The 15,957-nt window shown below is 39.7% G+C and overlaps 1 protein-coding gene across 4 annotated transcripts in view; it reads left to right on the forward strand.

Annotated features, from left to right (window-relative positions):
- Positions 1-15,433, forward strand: part of nlgn1 (neuroligin 1) — a 375,009-nt gene extending 359,576 nt beyond the window's left edge. For all 4 annotated transcript variants that reach the window (XM_016672746.1, XM_016672748.1, XM_016672747.1 and 1 more), the window contains 7 exons: positions 908-1,120; positions 1,963-2,229; positions 2,315-2,676; positions 3,664-3,824; positions 8,182-8,338; positions 8,899-8,976; positions 11,481-15,433. In XM_016672746.1, the coding sequence (XP_016528232.1) occupies positions 908-1,120; positions 1,963-2,229; positions 2,315-2,676; positions 3,664-3,824; positions 8,182-8,338; positions 8,899-8,976; positions 11,481-12,083 (1,841 nt within the window). In that variant the 3' untranslated portion in view covers positions 12,084-15,433. The remainder of the gene's footprint in view (positions 1-907; positions 1,121-1,962; positions 2,230-2,314; positions 2,677-3,663; positions 3,825-8,181; positions 8,339-8,898; positions 8,977-11,480) is intronic.
- Positions 15,434-15,957: the final 524 nt, after the last annotated feature.

The following is a 15,957-nucleotide window of genomic DNA, read 5'->3' on the forward strand; positions in this document are numbered from 1 at the left end:
AGGCATCACCAGTCCAACTTCTGTGTCAGAAAGGCCTTTTTCAAAGCATTCAGCAGCCAGTTTTGACACAAAAGACTCTATGCCCAACATGTGGACCATGAAATGTCTCACTTGAACCCAGTGCATTAACGTATGTAATGTCTTCCTGCATCTTGTTTAAAGAATGTCCACAACAGGCTACTGCACAATGTGACTCCCTGACCTATCAAACTTTGTGTTGTTTGAAACACATCCTAGTTGTGTAAAAGGTATCACCATTATTCACAGCTGCACTGCCCTCCAACCAAAAAACTAAATGGATGTTTTGCATTACGTCTTACTGTGTAGTGACAGAAAATTCAAAGGGTAAAAACAGATTTCAGTCTCTTCTACATGTCAGAAATCATAGTTTTTCCCTCTGTAGCCTACAGTATCTTGACATTGTCGCCCAGAACTTTGTTTTGAGGGTCTATTGTTACACATCGAGCATCTGCAAGAAAGGTTCGTATTACACCAGTGTGAACCTTTTTATTGTCTGTCATGATCCTGCTGTTTACGTAGAAATCTCTTCATGGTTGGGCTACTTCTTACATCACCAGGCTTTTAAACCACAACTACTTTAACTAGTCCCTTCGGTCAGCTGATCAGATGCTTTGAAGGATTCTGCTCTTCAAGCTGAAAGTCAGAGGAGTTCTCATCACAATACAGTCTACCTCTACCATTGAGTCTTTTAAGACTGAAAAATGAAAACCTGCGCAAACTCTTTGGAATTTGATTATTTTGTTAATCTCTCTGGATTTGTCTTCCATGATTGTTTATGTGTAGTTTCCCAAAATCCATATCAGTGTGTTTATCAGTGCTCTGAAACTGAAACATATTCTGAAGACACGAGTGATAACATCCCTCTTCCCTTTGTTGTCTCATGCAGGGTTCCTGAGTACAGGTGACCAAGCAGCCAAAGGGAACTATGGTTTGTTGGATCAGATCCAGGCCCTGCGTTGGACCAGTGAGAACATAGCAGCCTTTGGTGGTGACCCGCTACGCATCACCGTGTTTGGCTCGGGTGCTGGGGCATCATGTGTGAATCTCCTCACTCTATCTCACTATTCAGAGGGCAACCGCTGGAGCAACTCCACTAAAGGTAAACCTCACCTAATGAGTGTACTTACAAAATGATTCGTTTTGTCATTGTCTCACATACAAACCTGGGGTAAGTTTACCAATAATTTAGGTTGGTCTGAAGGCTGAAATTTTAGCCCATTTCTTTTTTGCCATACAATATGATAATTATCCAATTAATTTAAAAACACAAATGATCATTTAATTTAATTTTCAAGAAGTGCAGATGGTTGATGAATCTGAATACCTTGGTGTTCATTTGGACTACAGACTGAATTTGAATTAATATGAGTTACAACATTTAATTTCCTTTAGGCAATAAAGTATTTTTGAATCGACTTGAATTCAATAGGCATAATGGAAACTCTCCAATATGAGTCGTTAAAAACTATTAAGCGAAGAGGAATGGAAAATGGACTGGATTTATGTGGTGCTTTTCCGGTCACTAGAGCCACATTCACTCTCACAAATTTATACAACATCAAAATGTGGAAGCTGGAGTCAAACCTACAACTTTCTGATTGGAAGCCAAATAGTCCTCCAAATGCCACTGAGTCACTGAGTAGGTGGAATTGTTTTTCTATGTAAGGCTAGCATGCTTTGGACACTTTTCCCAAATATTATCTTCATCTGAGAACAAATTTGTTCACTTAAACATTTAAGTGGAGCAAAAACCAAATGACACTTTATGACACTGTCATAAACATTCATAAAGACTTCTTCATGTTCATGACAGGTGTTATGTCACGTTTATGACAGTGTCATGTAAGTCTTATGCACACCCCTTCAAATAGTGTTACCAACTTTTTCCATCTTATCTAAAAAGAAAGATAGGTAATGTATGCTGTGTGTGTTTGTCCTCAGGTCTTTTTCAAAGGGCCATTGCCCAGAGTGGGACAGCTCTATCCAGCTGGGCTGTCAGTTTCCAGCCAGCCAAGTATGCGCGGATGCTGGCCCGTAAGGTGGGCTGTAACCTGGAGGACACAGTGGAACTTGTGGCGTGCCTGCAAAGAAAACATTACAAGGAGCTTGTAGATCAAGACATCCAGCCAGCCCGCTACCACATTGCCTTTGGCCCAGTCATTGATGGAGATGTAATACCTGATGACCCTCAGATACTGATGGAGCAAGGTATCAGTTAAACTTGCCATACTCTACTGAAGAAGCATTTTGCTCTGGATTGTGATCTAATAGCTGTCTATGCTTATGTTTACAGGTGAGTTTCTCAACTATGACATAATGCTAGGAGTGAACCAGGGTGAGGGCCTAAAGTTTGTGGAGCTCATCGTTGACAATGACAATGGTGTCCAGGCCAATGACTTTGACTATGCAGTGTCCAGCTTTGTTGATGACCTCTATGGTTACCCAGAGGGTAAAGACATCCTGCGTGAGACCATCAAGTTTATGTACACGGACTGGGCCGACAGGCACAACCCGGAGACCAGGCGGAAGACTTTGCTGGCCCTTTTCACTGATCACCAGTGGGTGGCACCGGCTGTAGCAACAGCTGATCTGCACTCAAGTTTTGGGTCGCCAACATACTTTTATGCCTTTTACCATCACTGTCAGACGGAACAGGTACGTCTCTCTATGGTTATATCATGGGTTCTTTTAATGTTGTTTAAGTTAAAAAGCCAGAAAAGACTGATCGACAGCTTCATGCTGTTGTGCTCCTGCCCAACAGAAGGGAAGCTCTAGGTGTCCTGCTGACTTGTTCATAGGTGGGGACATAACAGAGTGGGAGATCAATAGGTTGAGCACAGTGCACAGATGGGAATGTATTCTTATCTATTTCAGTGAAGATACAGTTCCAAGTAGAGAAAGCAGAAATTATATCTATTAAGGATGACTTTAATGTACACACAAGCCTACCAGGAGATATTTTACCATCTTCTCAACTTCGCCTACGTTGAGGATCTCAACATAGGCTTTTGCTATTGCAAATTGGTCTTGGATCAGGCAGGGGCAGGTATTTAAGTATTAGACTTCCTAATTGCAGTCCAATATTTTGTCATTTTATAGATTATTTTATTTTAAAGATTATTTAAATATCTGTTCTTTGTTTGTTTGGTTTAAGGTATAGGCATATGTAATTTTCTAATACCTGTCCCAAATCTTAACATTTAAAAAGAAGCTAACTCTGACTGTGATCTTTACTATGAGCGAGTGAGCTTCTAGGTGTTTCTTTTAAAAATGGTGAGCGACCACACCATTTGAATTTTCAAAGTTTTGATTTTTTAAAGACCTTTAGACCTCTAGCTTGACACTTTTTTATTCAACATAATGCCCTGAAATTTGCCAATCCAAATATTTACTACTTATTGTACAATTTGTGATAAGTAGTACACCAAAATTGACTCCAAAAAGGTACAACACACAATTCAATATTAAAACTTTGACATTCTTTTTTTTCCTCAGCTGAATGTATTTTTCTACTAGCATGATGTGTTGGTGCTTGTCAAATATTTTTATTTTTTTTCTGAGATGCTTTGCCAACTAATGTTTTGCATCTGTCACACAGACATAATAATATTGATGTGATTTGTTTCATCTGCTGCTCATTAGGTACCACCGTGGGCAGACGCAGCGCATGGAGATGAGATCCCATATGTGTTTGGGCTGCCAATGATTGGGCCGACAGAGCTGTTTCCATGCAACTTCTCCAAGAATGATGTGATGCTGAGTGCTGTTGTCATGACCTACTGGACAAATTTTGCCAAGACCGGGTATGAACACATTAGAAAAGCTGCTAATGATGCTTTGTTTTTAAGTAGAGAACTAGACATTAATTTTATCATTTAATATTGACTGAGCTAGAAACATAGGGTATGCTGTAGTTTATGCTACCAACATACTAAATTAGCTTGAGTAAATGTACTGAAATTAAACTGAAAAATCATGAAAGGAAAATAAAACAGTATGGGGATATGGTGGAGTTAAACAGGGAATGGAATTAAAACACAGTTGTTAGTACCCAAAAGCATTGATCAGGGATCAACTGCTTGTCCACTGAGTCAAACACGTATTAGGACAATTACATGAAACATGTGCCAATTTCCCACATTGGTGACTTTTGGAATAATCTACATAACATTTTATGTCTTCAATTCAGCCTTAATTCAAAATAATTACATCGATTTTAATTTGTTAAAAAATTTAAATTAAATACATTACAATTATTCTCAAATACTATTCAAGCCTAAAATAGCATCACAGTGCTAAACATGTAGCATCAGCACAGACGTCCCCAATGTTAATGTCTGTGTATAGTCCACATTTCTAAAGAAGCTCCATGAATGATCAGGAGTTCCTAAAACTCTGGAAAGATGAATGGATAGAATAGAACTTTGCACTAATCTAAAGGTTGAAGAATCTGAAGAACAGATTAAAAACAACAAACATCTTTGTTGTTTTGTCCATTTACTCAATAATATAGCAGCAAAAAGATTTTTTAAATTGAAAATGTTGCATATTTTATCATATAGCTTTTGATTAAAATGTTACTAATTGCAGTTAATTAAATACAGACCCTGCAACATAGGTGAGCCATGCATCTGGTACCATCAGAGGGACTGTTCTGATTTAATCCACCACTATGACATTACAATTATGCAAGCCACTAGTGGTGAAGAAAAAACACAATATAACAAGGTCTCCTTATTCTGAGGGATTAGCCTGTTCTGTGGAGAGATTAGCCTGCTCCTGGCCACATAGAGACTCAAATCTGATTGGATGAAACACACAAACATATATGGGAAGTGGCACAGCTCAGACAAACGTAAGAAACAAGAGTAGACTATTTGAAGTACCAGTAACTTAATTTAGGTGTTAGATATATCTTAAGGGATAAGTGATATATCTTAAGCGGAGAAGGCCTTGCAGGCCCTGTCGGCCCACCACTGCCCTGCAATCAACTCGATTAAAAGCGTTGATGAGTCCCACCACTAGTTAGAAGCGGCATTTTGTAAAGGGCTTTGTACCAGGATAATTGGAGCAACATACAACTGCCATTACAAGACCATGAACAAGTCAATAATTTTAGTGCAATTGTGTTTCCTCAATATTAAACTCCATTTGATGACTGGGGGGTCGTGAACAGCTCTGCTGGGTTTTATGGACCGCACAGTGTCATTGGTATTCTTTTTACACACCCTTCACATATCTTTAAATTCATTATTAATTAATGGTCATGCACTGCAAAGGGGCATTCTTTATGACCTAAAATAAAAATTCCCTTTTCCTGCTTCCGTCTCACGTTGCCTTCCAGCATCCATTGCCTTCCATGGCTGTAATTGTTTTTTTCGAGGCATAATGGGGGTACATTGGCTTTTTCTGAGCCCTGTGCAGTAACCCTAAGGGGAACAGAGAGCCTCTAATGATCTACATATATAACCCCAAATTGACGTGGAATGCTGGGTACCTGGGAGATTTATGCCACCCATTTGAATGGTTAAGCATGTTCCTGATGAGCTTTGGCCGGCTCCTTATACCGCTTCTCAGACAATAGGGCGCTCAGTAAGGCTGAATGGGCCACTGCAGCACAGTGTTCAGCTCAGATTGGGAGTTTATAGCACAGGACTTCATGTTCAATGTCTTCTAAAAATCCATCTGTATGTTAAACTTAAGGAGGGTTTTCATACGGAATGTTTAGCAGCGTTTACACTGACTGTGATCCCTGCGGTATTAAGTCCAGCAGCTAACATGTGAGGTAGGTGGAGCATATACGATGTTTAATTACAGCAAAACTTAATGAGATAATCTGCATGGCTGAACTCCATCTTCGCCCTGACAACATCTTTGGTAAAAGCGTACATAATTTATATATAAATATGCTCACTTCAAAATAAAATAAAAAAAAATAAATATTAATCTCTGACATGAAGTTTTATCATTCATTTTTTATCATTCAAATTTAAGATAAAAAATTGATCATATGAGGCTACTCTCTACCTAAAGGCCTTTGATACTATCAGAACATTTCAAAAAACAAAAACTTCTGACCTTTTTTGGAGTTTATCGGATGTGATTTCTGACTCCGTGGTGACTCACATCATATGAAACCTGTGGGCTGCACTTCACTACTCCATTACAACATCGTTATAATTATACCGATTAGCCTGTGGCAAATGCCATGCTCAGTTCAATATTCTAATTTTAATAATTATACAGTGTGGTCTCAAAAGGTCCACTAAGCTCTCAGTTTAAGTTTTTATTCCAACTGCAAAATTTTAAATGTGCTTATTGGCTATATGCAGTATTGCAGTATTGCATTGAAGAAAGCGCTTGCCCTCTTTAAGACCAAAATAACCTCAGTAAGATTAATGCATTTCTGAAAAGATTTCAAATCCTTCTTGATTTGTTTGTACACAAAACTTGTTTACTCTGGAACTCTGATCCACATTGCAATGAAAAAAATGATTTATCCCTGAATTTGTTTTTTGAGCCATTCACATAGACACAAGATTACTAGTGTGCTTTGGATTATTGTCATCCTGCAAAATCCATGTGTGCTTGAGCACAAGAACTAACAGCCAGACATTTAGAATTTTCTAAATTAGAGCAGAATTCCTGCTTTCACTAACATGTTGCACTACTTTTACAACAGATGTAGCAAGATTCACACATCACAAAAAAAAAATTGAATTTAGTCTCACCAGTTCATAGTATTTATCAATTTTTTTATACAGCTGTGGAGGGATTTTAGACCACTCGTGTATGTTGGTTGCCTGGTGAAAGTCCACCCCCTTGTTTTACGTTTTGCTTTGTCCAGAGCCTCTGGACCATCAGCTATCGAGAAACAATTGCTTGATGGAGGCGTGGAATTTAGGCATGTACTGATTTATCGGTGCAGATTTCCTTCATTTTGGGATGTCAGTGATCGGCCGATATGTACGTGTGAAGCCAATCTTATCTACTGGTCAACCTCAGCAAAAGGTCTAGAAATCAACCACTGTCCTCTTCTGCTCCATGAGAGAGCATGGAGCTCTCTCATGCTCCATGCTCCATGGTCACACATGCATGACCTGTCTGCATGTGTGCAGACAGGTCATGTCTGCACACATGCAGACATGACCTGGTGGGCCGGTCTGCATGACCTGGTGGTCATGGTAATCACTCCACTCTTGCCAACTCTTGCCAACTCAGCGACTTTCTTGCTTTATTTAGCAACATAAGAGAAAAAAACTTATCGGCTCAATTGGAATCATCAAGTTAAGCTTTTTAAAGATAGGTAATCAACGATTTGCCAGAAAAGTGCAATCGGTGCACCCTTAGCGATCTCTGTTAAAGTTTAAAACAATTTTGTCTGATTTTAGAACATTTCTTATTTTAATGATATATAACAATACAATCCTCTGACAGATTATGACTTCTTAAAAAGGCAAAAAGAGGCTTCCTCTGACTCTCCATCTTCCAGACCAGTGATGTGTATGTGTGTATGTATATCCTCTCCATTCAATGAGTATTTATTACCACTAAATATTATTGAACATGCTTTTACATTGATTAGTTTGGCAGTATAGAGTTTGAAAATACTTGAAATTGATTGATAGAACAATATTAAAGCACACAAATGTTTAAATAGAATTCAGTGGGCCACATAAAAAGCTGTGGTGGGCCAAATTTCTCCCCCAGGCCTTGAGTTTGACACGCATTCCCATAAAGTGTTGCTGTTTTACTGTTACATCCTTTCTTGTTTAAACAATAACATATTTTATTTAAGGAGATATAAATCTTATGAAGAGATCTAACCTTGCGATGAGAAAAAATGTTTTGATGGAACTCTGCTCCTGAATTAACTGTATTTCCTAGTTCTGGCATTTCCAACGCTTCAGCAGTCCAGCTAACTTTAAACCCTTATTCAATAAAGTTACAGTTTGAAAACAGCTTTTTTAATTTTCTTGCCTTCTCTGATCTTAATTTTTGTTTGATCATCTGAAACATTTGGGTATGACAAAAAAACATTCCCACAGAGCGGTATGTAATATTCTTATGGATGCTCCAGAAGAGGACTGGAGCAGTCATGACACCTTGTCTTTTTCTATTTTAGTGATACAAATACACTCAATTTAACTTTCTTTTCAGGGACCCAAACCAACCTGTACCACAAGACACCAAGTTCATCCACACAAAGCCCAATCGCTTTGAAGAAGTGGCGTGGACACGCTACAACCAGAAGGACCAGCTCTACCTGCACATCGGCCTGAAGCCTCGGGTCAAAGAGCACTACCGGGCTAACAAGGTTAACCACCATCCTGTCTCTGATTTATTTAGTGTTTTAGTGTTTAATATAATTTTATTTAATGCTTTACGTTTTTTAGCATCACAACTGGCAACATTTCAGGTACACACAGTTAATTAGAGGCTAATATTACAAAAGGGAGAAAGGCTCTAAAATGTTAGAATTAGACACCATCAATAGTGTTTCATAACAAAATAGGTGTGTCTAAAAACTTTGTTAGAGATCAGTTGTAATATTTTATGGGGAATTGTGTAGCCGTTGCAGTACAGACCTAATGCTACCTTTATATATTCTAAACTGAGCGCTGTCGTTTGGTTGTTTATCTCCTAGGTCTGTTTAGGCTTTTTTCATCAGGCACCCTACCTTCATGTACAATACCTTTTTTTCCACCAGGAAGCTGACTGTAGACCCACTATCTACAGTCAGTTTTGTTATTGAATACTTTTGCACACCATTTATACTTTTAAATACATTTTACTTCCTTAAAAAGCAAACAGTAACCCCAGGTTTTAAGTTCTTTCTTTAGTTTAAGTTATAATGCCTTCTTGTTCTTCCCTCAGGTCAACCTATGGTTGGAGCTGGTTCCTCATCTACACAGCCTCAATGAGGTCACCCCACTCATCCCTACCACTACCAAGGTCAGTGGCAGCCACAGTTGCTCTGCTGTAGCTCACCAAGTCACAATTTGGCATTATTTTTGTCATGATTGGACCTGTCAACATTGCTACACCATATATTGTAACAAAAGAAATCGGTGCTTAAGAGAGTCTGCATAAACAAATGCTATATAACTTATTTGAACTACAGCAACGATTTAAACAACAGGCCAGAATTCCTCCACAACATGAAGGACTGATGAAGTTACAGGCAACGTCTACTTCAAGTTGTTGCTGAAAGTTTTATCTACAAGCAGCAGAATAACGAGGAGTTCATAACTTTCCTTGTGCCTCTACTGGCAGTGATGAAATATTTAGGGTTGTTTTGAATCTAATGTGATTCTTAGGTTTCTCATTGTTTGAAAGTTTGGTTGCAGAAACAAAAGGAGTCCATAGTATGTGTCTCTATGATGTGAGTTGGTCAAAGCCTGAAGTTTTTACTGCAGTCTAGTTGTAGATATGGAATTCAGAGAAATCACATTTCAGACCAAAAGATTTTTCTATAGAACAGATAACATTATTATGACTCTGTGGTTTTATAAAATCCCTAACACTTAAATTTTTACTGTCTAAAATCATGTCCAGTTACATAAAGATAGTATTGAATTTCTTTGGTCAAGCATATATAAAATCAAGTAGAGAGCATTAATTTAAATATTGCACATAAAATTACAGAAGCATTTCACTCCCAAAGATGGGAAATAAATACAGAATCATCTTACCAATGAGATAATTAATGAGTTTTTAAAACTTGTTATAACACAATTCATATTTCATCGAAATCAAAATAACAAAGGCTGTAACAATAAAACAGTTGCACTTCTCTGGATTATTGTTATATTGAGAAACTTTCTCCTATCGACGTGAAAGAGACACAGCTCCTGAATTTATCTCCAAGTTTTGACTCCTACATACTTCTGTGTAGAACAGAATTACATTCAGGCATCAAGTTTTGATTTGACATTTTTGGGAAAATGTTAATAGCAAGAAGATGGTAAAGTGCTTCCAGCATTTATTTGTCACCTAAAACAGCGGTCCCCAACCCCCAGTACCGGTCCGTGGATCAATTGGTACCGGGCCATGCAAGAAATAATTAAATATCTCCGTTTTATGATTTGAGTCTGGAGGATCTTTTATTTTGAAAATCCTTTAACCGGATTCTCTCAGTTACTTGCTCGCCTACCTGAGCCCACAAGCAGCAAAATGAGTAAGAAACAGATCAGATGTCTTTGGAAAGTTTCTTTGCAAAGGGGAAAAGGCCCAGAGAAGAGACAGGAGGATGGATTTATCCCGGACCGGTAGGTGAGTCAAACATTACAAGCCGCTCTGCGTAACATGCGGCGACCAGCTGCTAATGAGGCAATGAAGCTTCAAACTGCTTCGCCACGTTGAGACCAAGCAGGCTGAGGATATAAGCAACACTTCGGGTGTCATTGTCTCCAATCACTCCCAGATGGGTCCGTCTCGTTGCAGAGAAACAAGCTCAGGGCTCCCGTTAGTCATTATCGTGAGTTAAAATTTTCACGAAAGTAAAATGTTCGTTTTTGTGACGCATCTGTATCTTATTGTAAACGTTACTATAGAAACCAGAGTCAGAGCATTGGGCAGTGGTGGAGAGGAGATGAGTAGAGCTTGTGAGTCTTAAGTCTGGTTTAGACGGAAAGATTTAAGAATTGTCAGCCGATTCTCCAAACCTCTGTGACCACAGAGCTGATAAAAGTACAACAGGTTCAATCGGTTCGTGTTCAGCCACAAGGCAGGAGCAACACACCACACGAACCGATCCCTGTCACGAACATCCCAATTCCAGAGGATAATCCAGTAAAATCCCCAGCATCGCATACGGGAATTTAGAATATCCAAACACGGATGACGATCTAGAAACAATAGTGATAGTTTGTGGAGTCATTTTAAGAGATAAAAGAAACAAAAAGAAAAGGAGGTGGATAAAAGATGACGGAGCAGCCGCTCTATTTGCTGCAATATGATTTGGAGGTGAACATGTTTTTTCATAGTTAACATTTTTAACTGAATAAACATAATAAACATATATAATAATGACCTTTACATATAATAATAAACATTTCCATCATCTCTGATATCCACCGGACTCACAGTTGCGCGATATGTCAGCTGTTTGGGATTCCCCTCCGTTCTTACATCACGTGCTTTCTGATTGGCTACCTGTCACATTCAGCAGGTTGTATTCTTGTTCCCAGTCAGGGAAAACCCCACAGGCTGCAAGAAAAAGGCCAAGACAACCAAATTGGGTATATTCAGGATTTAGCGGGAACACCAACATGCAGAAGCTTTATCTGATGGTTCACGACTCCCCCCACCCCGGCCGCAGCAAAAATTCCAAGTCTCGAACGGTCCGTGGTAGTAAAAAGGTTGGGGACCACTGACCTAAAGACCAAAAGCAGTTAAAGGCTTAGAGGTGTCAAAGCTTGTATAAAATCTTTATCTGGTCTTCTATCTTTGCACAGATTCCTCCTCCAGAAGCCACTAACCGTACACCAAAGACCAAAGTTCTGGTAACCAAGCGCCCAAACCCAACTCCGTTCCCCACCGAGACGCAGGGCAGCCACAACCAGCCTCACCTGGTGGACCAGCGGGACTACTCCACAGAACTTTCGGTGACTATTGCTGTCGGAGCTTCTTTGCTTTTCCTCAACATCCTGGCCTTCGCTGCTCTTTACTATAAAAAGGACAAGCGGCGGCATGACGTGCACCGGCGCTGCAGCCCCCAGCGGAGCGCCGCCAACGACCTGGCTCACACTCAGGAGGAAGAGATCATGTCTCTGCAGATGAAGCAGCACTCCGACCTGGACAGGGACTGCAGAGGGGTGGGGGACTCCCTCCACCCGCATGACGTGGTCCTGAGGACTGCCTGCCCCCCAGACTACACCTTGGCTATGAGGCGCTCGCCAGACGACATCCCGCTCATGACGCCAAACACCATAACCATGATCCCCAGCACCATGGGAGGCCTCACCTCACTCCACTCCTTTAACACATATCCCAGCAGTGGGCAGAACAACACGCTGCCTCATCCGCACCCACACTCACACTCCACCACCCGGGTATAGCCCAGTGGATGGACCCGTACAGGCAGGACTCTGGCGGCTCAGGCAACAAGCTAACTGCAGCGCTGCAGCGGAGAGTCCAGGCCGACCTGCTGAAAATGAAAAACAGACTTTTCAGGAGTTAAACCGCCGGCCCGGAGTTGCCAAACACAGATGGAATTACACTGGAATTATACCACATTCTGTTAATACCGGAGGAAATATAATAAAAGGTTTCAGATGCTTTGGATCAGAGGATCAAAAAATAATATTAGTAATTATGGTTTTGTAGAAAAAAAAATGGAAAGACATGAGGGGAAAAAAAGTTACAGCAGAACAACGTCTCACAAGCCGAAACATTTGAGAAAGATGTTTTTTTATCATTATTTTTGTTCTGGTATTACAGCAACAAAAAGGAACAGTGAAACACTTTTTCTCTCTAGCGACAGCTATGGCCTTCGGGATTTTCTGACAAACGACTGCTTGACAGTATTATCTGGAAGCAGCGCGGAGCATCAGACACGCCTTGGAGGTGAGAAGAGGGGAGCACTTTGTAAAGGAAAGAAAACATATTGTTTTCCTTTGGCATTACTCTGCAGAACACTCTGTTTGTGGGGCACAAAGCAGACGCCGTGCAAACCAATCGAGGCATGTCTGAGGGTCGTAAATGGAGGCTGTGTAAGATAAGCCAAAAGCAGCAGAGTAAAGCGAAGGACTGAAAACTTTAAGATAAAGCGACCCTGTATGCACAACAGAACCATTTTGAGGAGAAAAAAAATATCTTGCAAATACTTTTCATCCATTTATTTTTGATTGAAACAATTTTATTGTATAGGACCTATTTACATATCTAAGCACCAAGGCTGTTTAAGCCCACTTCTCTTGGGCGGGGTGTTCACACTGCAACCTGCCAGTCGGACCGGGACGTAGGAAGTGAGAACGCACCGAGCGGCTTTCTGGCAGTTCCAACTTCAACACAGAGAGCTGAGGGGACAACGGATAATTGGGATATTTTAGCACGATGCGCATGACAATTTACCTGCTTGATGGCTGCTCTGCTGATTATGTCATTAATAAGAATAATTTTCACCCTGTTCTTTGTGTTGGAGAGATTCAAGACCTATTTCCTTATTGGATTACTAGAAAACACAATGCTCTCACGGAACCTTGGGAAATGCAGTCCCGGTTTGTGGATGTCACTGGATGGATTTAGATAGTAAAACAAAACAACAAAAATGGGGGTGGGCATATGGTAAAGATTTCTTGCATAACATAATATAGCTTGAGTGGGCTGGACATATAAGGACTAATTTTGTACTCTATGTGTTGGTACTACTTTTTGATAGTGGGTAAATCACATTACATTGTATCAATCAAACCCATTGTACCTTCAGTTGAAATCAATGTTTTTTGCTGTCCTACCTATTGGAGCACCTGACCGTATCAAAGTAATTACCTGCACTGTTTATTCCATTGACCTCTCGTCACCTCAATGCCCCCCCAAAAATCAACACTTCAAGATAAAAAAGAAACACAGTGGAACCCAATTGGCAAGGAAAATGGAGGGTGAAATGATTGAAAAATATAGTGAAGAATTCCATCTCCAGGCGATGTAGATTTGCTAATGATTTATCCAACAAAGCTCTGAACTCCAGAGCTACTTAAACATGACTGCCTATAGATGTTTAATTCAAGATAAAAGCCAGACAGATCACACGGGGTGGGAGTCGACGGAAATCCGCAGCAGGAGGCTGAGAGGAAGAGTGGGGATCAGGCTGGGTCAATTCCCACGATGCACTTTTTATGTAGTTTTCATCATTAGCCAAGTTGAATCAAGTTAGGTGGTGTGTTGGAGAGATGTCGGTGTGTCTGCCAGTAAAGCAGGATGATCAAAAGCAAAAAGTCTTACCTCTTCAACTTAATGCCTTTTTTACTTTTTTTGCTATACACACACACACGGTGCTGTGCTCCAAATCTCTGCCATGGTGTCAAAGTTGATAAAAGGTACCCACTTCTTTAAAAGGGCAGCTCAGGTTCTGTTAAAAGCTTATACGCAGTTAATGTTTTATGCACAGCACATGAATCTCTTACCCTCTTAATTAAGCATGAACCAAAATGAAATCTGTCCCAGAAGCTGACGCTGATGGCTGGTCCAAAAAGAGCCAAGACTGAGGTGGACATCTACTGTCCTAACACACAACCCCAATCTAGAAAACGTCACAGCAGTTCAGTAGTTGATATTTACATAAATATCAACTACTGAACAGAAGCCAGTAGCTACATTTCCATCCAAATATCATGCATATTTTAAGCAAACTTTCAAAATGTTGCTGACTAAAAAAGGCAAAGGAAAAGCGAATGAGGTGTGTTTCCTTCTTCTGGTCCGCAGGCTGTGTAGCCTGGTTCTGATTCCATAAGATGTTGACGACACGTAGCAAACAGGAAGAAGTTGAAAACTAGCATGGACCACACATCTTAGAGAAATGAAGAGGTTTTCAGGAGTTTGCTGCTGTCTGACATGTTCATTATTCTGTTATGCCAACTAGCATTGACGATGTTGCAATTCTAAAGGACAGCAGAAACAGCTGATCAGTCATGTGAGGGAAATGTTCGCTACATCAGAACGTATTCAACAAACGTGTCTCCTTCTCTCCTTTAGCCCATTAACTCAGAAAAACCAAAAGCCACCTTTTGTTGTTTCAATCAACCTTTTTTAATGCGATACTTCAAAATCCACATAAAAAACAGTTGCTGTAATCATGGCCTCTGATTGTTTACACAGTAAATGGATTTTGGATGGTTTGTACACGTGAAACTCACTGAGCACCAAACATCTGATTTGTGACTGGTCAGAGTAACTGTGTGATCTGAAAGTAAATCGGTGTGAAAACCTTATGTTTACCTTTCACAGTAATTCATGTTTTTCTTTTCTTTTTTTTTTTTACTTTATCTTAAGAACATAGAAGCAGAAGTCTGTGTTGGTCTTGTTCGCTCTCAGGATGTTTTCAATCTTCTGAACCAGCTAATCTGCACTTCTATTAAATGAAGACACCAAGAAAGTTTCTAACTGCAATTGGAATTTTCTCCCTTCATTTTGGAATAAGTTTAATCTTTTGAAAATTTTACTAGCTGTTTTATCTGCATAGATCTTTTTGTCTACATATTTTTCATTGTGTTTAGTGTTTCTGTTTTCCATTCGCCCATCTTGAGGTTGCTGCTTTGTATTTTGAGTTGCCGTAAGAATAATTTAATCAACCTTTTAGTAACTATTCTTTCTCTAATCTTAAGGTTTCTTGGAATAGGTGTGACGTACATTCAAAATGTTTTGGTTTAACTGACTAGCCAACTTTCAGGTAAATAAAAGAAAAAAAAACGATGGTTTCTGTTTGCTGATCACTTCCATGAAGGCCATCAGCTGATCTGTGACCGCCAATAACTTCACCATCTTTTTCTTCAGATTATATTCTTAGCTACTGAAGGAGCTATTCATGCAAAACACTACATTACTCTGTATGTACTATTTTTCATTACCAATATACCTGGTGTCTTAGAGAATATATATCTGCCTATGTTTCTTTTCTAGATAAACTCACTAAAGGAGCTAGTCCTGCCGTTAACTCGCTTCTCAACCTGCAGCATTGCGTTTGAACTAGTCTGTATGATTGGATGGGATTGAATTGACAACATCTTTGTTTAAAGAACTATCTGTTCCTTTTGTAAAGCTAATTGAAAGAGCATTTGTTGTAAATCGGGGCTGTGTGAAAAAAACATCCTGAACTGAATCCTGATGCCAAAAGATCCACAAGGAGTCAAAACATGATCAGCCGACCAGTCAACCTTAAGCTAAATTGTATTTAAAGGTTTCTTTATATGAAATGTTTTCTTTTAACATAACTTT

Source organism: Poecilia formosa, unplaced genomic scaffold (assembly GCF_000485575.1).
Source record: "Poecilia formosa unplaced genomic scaffold, Poecilia_formosa-5.1.2 Scaffold65, whole genome shotgun sequence".
NCBI lineage: Eukaryota > Metazoa > Chordata > Actinopteri > Cyprinodontiformes > Poeciliidae > Poecilia > Poecilia formosa.